Raw genomic sequence first — 5,437 nt, 5'->3', positions numbered from 1 at the left:
ACTGTGGGCCTTGCTTCTCCCAGCACTTCCGGATGTGCAGAGGCATCTCCTCTGGCGTCGGTTTGGTAGACCTTAAGGACTACCTTCTCAAAGCCATAGTTGATGACCCCCTTTGCTTCACTGAGAGGAATGAGTGACTCTGCATTCAGCAGAATCAGCGCTTGCCGGTAGGATCCCTCAGTCTTCTCCACATTAACCACCCTCAAGTTGTGCGTGGGAAGTTTGGGGTTACAATAGCGGAGGACTTCCTCCATCTCCTTCGAAGCAGAGGGTTCGGAGGTGAGCCAGACACGTGCTCGCGGACGCACAGGTAGATCCCTTCTGTCCACAACCTTCAGCTTGGCTCCCTCCCATACCTCTCCCACCAAGGCCACTGCCGCCCTATACATTGAGGCTGACCGTTCGTCAGCGCAGACGATTCTCTTGTATGAACCGTAGTGCCATCCGGCACTTTCACAGCTTGGGGGTGGTCCAGGGTTTTCCCTCACTACCTTCATGAATACTGCGGAGATGGCGGACGCTACCCTCTTCCACTCGTCCCTAGAGATGGCCCCGTCTTATCTAGTGCTGTCCATCACCCCGAGAATGATGGAGCCCGCCTGTTTAGCGACTTCGCTAAACGATTTTGGCGGGCCAGCACCAATCTTGGGTCTCTTTTCTTGGGAGAAATCCTCCTCCTAGGAGAGTTGCCTTTTTACTCCCGAGTCCAATTGTGGCGCACTCGCTTACACTCCCTTTCCGCTGCCCTCCTCTGATCACCTTCCTGGCCCACTTGAGCGTCTGGAAATGCTTCTCAGATAACTGAGGGTCATTCTGGCCACCGTAGCGCTCCAGGATCCTGGTAGCCATACGAAGGTCAGAGAAGGACCGCTTACTCTGGCCTGGCTGCCGTTTAGGCCTAACGGAGGGTCCTCGAAGAGATACCCCCGTAGTCCCCGGAAAGCTAGGGGAAAGTCCTTTGCTGGTGCTGGCTACACCATCCAGCGCCACTGCTCTAGGAGTCGCAGATGGTTCCGTCTGTGATCCGCTACCTATCAAAGGTGGGTTCCCACCTTTAACCCCCGGATTTTTTTTTTTTTTTTTTTTTTTTATCTCCCCTTTATTTATTACAGTCTGTTATATATTAACAATATGTAATTTTTGTACAATTAGGGTCTATTATGTTCTTTTACCAATGTAAGAAGAATCTGTTATTATTGTTTTTTGTGATTACACTGTAAATCTTATAGTTAGATCAGTCGGTGTGTGTCGCTTTAATCTTCGTTTGATATTTTCTGCCGGTGCTATTGGGAGGTTGAATTAGTTTTAAAGGTTTTTTTCGAAGATTTGGGGCTTTATTGTGAAAAAACGGTACAAAATATTTTATTCGAAGTATTGGCCATCGCTAGCTACAACTTTCGCCCATCTTTCGGGCAATTTCCGGATGCCGTTTCTCCAAAATTCTGGCCGCTGCTTGGCTATCCACGACTCAACCCATATTTTGGTAGCCTCGTACGAGGAGAACCGCTGGTCCGCCAAATCGAGACTCATATGCCGGAACAAATGATAATCGGAGGGAGCTATGTCTGGACTATACGGCGGGTGGGGTAACACTTCCAGCCAAGCGTTCCAAGGTATTTTTTGACAGGTTGAGCAACATGCGGCCGAGCGTTGTCATGTTGCAAAATAACCTTGTCGTGCCTTTTTACCGTTTCCGGCCGTTTTTCTTTCAATGCCCGGCTTAAACGCATCAATTGCAGTCGGTAACGATCCCCCGTGATTGTTTCGCCCGGTTGGAGCAGCTCAAAATATACGACGCCGACCTGATCCCACCAAATGCAGAGCATGATTTTCTTGCCGTGAATATTCTGCTTGGCCGTCGACGTTGATGCGTGGCCGGGCAAACCCCATGATTTTTTGCGTTTTGGGTTATCGTAGTCGATCCATTTTTCGTCGCCAGTCACCACCCGATGCAAAAAACCCTTCCGATTTTGTCGCTCGATCAGCAATTCGCACGTAAAAAATCGCCGTTCGACGTCGCGCAGCTTCAACTCGTACGGGACCCAATGTCCTTGCTTTTGGATCATTCCCATCGCTTTTAGACGCTTGAAAACGGTTGATTTATCAACGCCCAATGATTCAGCAAGCTCTTCTTGGGTTTGGCACGAGTCCTCGTTTACCAATTTCCCCAATTCCGCGTCCTCGAACTTTTTGGGCTGGCCAAAGCGCTCCTTGTCTTCGGTGTGAAAATCACCACTTTTGAATCGTCGAAACCAGTACTCACATGTTGAAATCGACGGAGTATGGTCTGGGTAGGCCTCCTGCAGCAATTCACGGGCTTGGGCTGTATTTTTTTTTTTCAAATTGAAGCAGAAAAGCAAAGCTTCCCGCAAATTGCGTTTCGACGGCACGAAAGTTGACATACTCGGAGCACGAAAACACTACGTTGTTTATACTTCAGCGAAATGACAGATACTGATAAACAAAGCCTAGGGATGAGGCTTTGTCATGAATATATATTCAGTATTGCCAACGCGATAAAGTGATAAATAGCGCCATCTGTGTGTCACCTTTAAAACTAATTCAACCTCCCAATATTTTACGCATTTCTTCGTTTTAGTGGACTGACAGTCGCTGTATATGCTTAGTGCTACATTTTGTGATTGTTTCTTGGATAGTGGCTACGTTTAAGTCACGATGTATGGCTTCATTGGAAATAAACCAACCAGCATTTGTTATATTTCGTAATATTTTGGATTATGTTCGCTGTATGAGCTGAATATTTGTGTTTTTAGCCGTTCCCCATATTTCTATTCCGTATTTCCAGATAGGAGTAATAATTGTTTTGTATATAGTCACTTTATTATACAGTGATAGTTTTGATGCTTGTCCGATTAGCCAACTTAATTGCCGGTACTTATTCTTGATTTGATTTCTTTTGTTAATGATATGCTGCTTCCATGTTATTTTTTCGTCAATAGTTATTCCAAGATATTTGGCTGCTGGGCAGATTTTTATTTTGTTGTTTTTTAAGGGGTTATATCCACTTGCGAGGCAGAAAAAACGCGTTTTTTTGTGAATTTTTTCCAAAGAGGCATTTTATTTTATACATTAATGAACAAAATGTAATTAAACAGAATTTAATGTACTTTAACAATCAGTGGTTTATTTTAAAAAATATTGGATCCCCTAGCTCCTGTAGATGATCTGCGGAAAGACCTCCAAAAAAAAGTGCTTGGCGGTGAGCAAGATATCTCTGGTCCAAATTATCTGAAAACCAAAAACCAAAAATATTTAGTTTAGTAATAAATAAATACAGGTAATGATCGAAGGTCTAGTCAAAATTTTGATTTTTGACAAAATGGCGGCTGTTCAAAAAAAAAATTCAGTTTTTCATGAAAATTTTTCACTTCAAAGTGGCTTAAAAAATCGAAATTATTGTCCAAAACCTTATTCCTTCGATCATTACCTGAAAAATATATCTGAGTAAGTCGTGTGAAAATTTCAAACCGATCGGTTTAGCGGTTTCGGAGAAATTTTGCTCACCGACTCTGAAAACACGGTTTTGAGATAAACGCGTTTAAAGTTTCGGGAACGATTTACACTAAATTAAAAATTTTTTTTTTCAACTTACATCGTGTCATCTATTCCAGCACCATAAGAGGAACCCTCTGCTTCGTCGTTTGCGTCCAAAATGTTTAGTTGTTGTTGTCTACGAGCCATTCTCCCCTCGCGCGTCGACCCTTGCGCTCTTGCGTCCGAAATTGAGATGCGCTCTGCGTCCTCTTTGCTCACGTAGGAATGAGCATTGGGTCCAAGTGATAATCCCATAGCACTCATATAATAAAGAAGAGATGTTTTACCTTCATTAAAGACCCCGGCTGCAATGTTTGCAGCTATTTCAATAATTTTAGAGCCAGCTGGAATAATTTTTGGAGTTATTTTCCATATCAGCTGATTATAACTTTCATTATTGTTCTGGGTAAAACCACCAACGCATCGTTCCAATAATTTTTTGTTACTTAGATCTTCGTAAATTGGAAAAATAGCTGATGCAACATCAGGTGGTAAGGCCTCATAATCATGTTTATAGCTGGGCCAAGTTCCCAAGGCTCGCGCTTTTTGCCACGAACACCACGAGTTTTCTCCTATAGGGCAATTATCATGCTGAGGGTTTTTATCTGTAGAGCAGTTATGGAAATAAGATGCCCAAATGGCTTTATACATACTGTCAACAGAATCACAGTGTCTCCTAATCGCTAAACCATAGTAAACAGTTAATTTATCAATAAGTTTCCCAGTCAATTTACCTTTGCCACCAAGTAACTTTTTTTTTTTTGTTTTTCCATTCTTATCTTTCATTTCTTCTACTGTATTATTTACTATGTCTCTTAGCCGTTTGCCCATTCTTTTTTGAACATGCCCAATACATTCTTTCTTCGTTACTTCTGTCTCACCATAAGGAGCAGCCTTCAAAATCCCCGAATAAGTTTTAGAGTCACCATCACCGATGTAGTTTATAAAACGAACTTGAAACTTTTCCAATGAACGTTTGAACATGGTAATAACAGCATCAACTTCCATTTTTCCTGATGACCCCTTGTGGTTAGCTGAGCATACGTCTTTGTGCTCTTCCCACCATTCCTGATATTCAGTCGTATCCTTGTGAGATTTCCAAGGCTCGCATTGCTTACAGTAAGAGCTTTTAACTAAAAGATCAATTATTTTTCCACTGTAGTATCCAATTAGAGATGTAACTCCAAATAGAGAAGTAAATCCTCTTTTTTTCCAAGTTCCATCTCCCGAGACTGTTAAATCACTCTTATGTTCATCACCTTGCTGTTCAGCCGTGGCATTCATTTCCTCAACACAAGCTTTTTTTAAAAGTTTATCTGTGACTACTGAGACACATTCGTGGATATTTTTAACGATCATATCATATGAAGTTTGGAGCAAAAAAGCTGGCATGTCCATTAGCCCACAAAATTGAGTAGCACCTTTCAAACCTAACCCAAGGGTTCTCATCACAAATATAAATCGTCGATTTATTTCATACGAGTGTTTGACATAGTTACAAGAGTTTACACTACGAGGATTACATTTATCACATAAGATAACAATTTTGAAACCAAGTCCACGTTCTGAGGCTGTTTCAAATTTTACTGGCTCACGGCAAGTTTTACACAATACATACTCACTAATAGCCGTAAACACAGTTATAAAATTTAAAATTCTATATTCAACTGACGTATCGCGAGTTACATATATTTCCTCTTGCGCTTTAAATTTTTTTGCTGAGGCGCTGAAACTGCTCTCATCATATTCCACGGTTTTCGGATTAAAAACGTTCTTCCGTTTATTTCTTCGAGACAACTGTGCTTTGGAAGTTCTACGAGTTTCTCTGCTAATTTTGCGAGGCATTTTTTACTTTAATTAATTAAACTATACACACTGAGAA

At 41.9% G+C, this 5,437-nt stretch overlaps 1 protein-coding gene across 1 annotated transcript; it reads right to left on the bottom strand.

Annotated features, from left to right (window-relative positions):
• Positions 1-3,033: 3,033 nt before the first annotated feature.
• Positions 3,034-5,230, bottom strand: LOC129249944 (uncharacterized). The gene is made up of 2 exons (XM_054889607.1): positions 3,614-5,230; positions 3,034-3,249 (listed from the first exon to the last, which is right to left on the bottom strand). Exons 1-2 carry the CDS (start codon positions 5,002-5,004, stop codon positions 3,246-3,248), a joined length of 1,395 nt encoding a protein of 464 aa, XP_054745582.1. The 5' UTR covers positions 5,005-5,230; the 3' UTR covers positions 3,034-3,245.
• Between the last annotated feature and the right edge of the window lie 207 nt (positions 5,231-5,437).

This window comes from Anastrepha obliqua, chromosome 6 (genome assembly GCF_027943255.1).
Source record: "Anastrepha obliqua isolate idAnaObli1 chromosome 6, idAnaObli1_1.0, whole genome shotgun sequence".
Taxonomy (NCBI): Eukaryota; Metazoa; Arthropoda; class Insecta; order Diptera; family Tephritidae; genus Anastrepha; species Anastrepha obliqua.
Note: the sequence above shows the minus strand (reverse complement) of the source record. Positions and strands in the feature narration are given on the sequence as shown.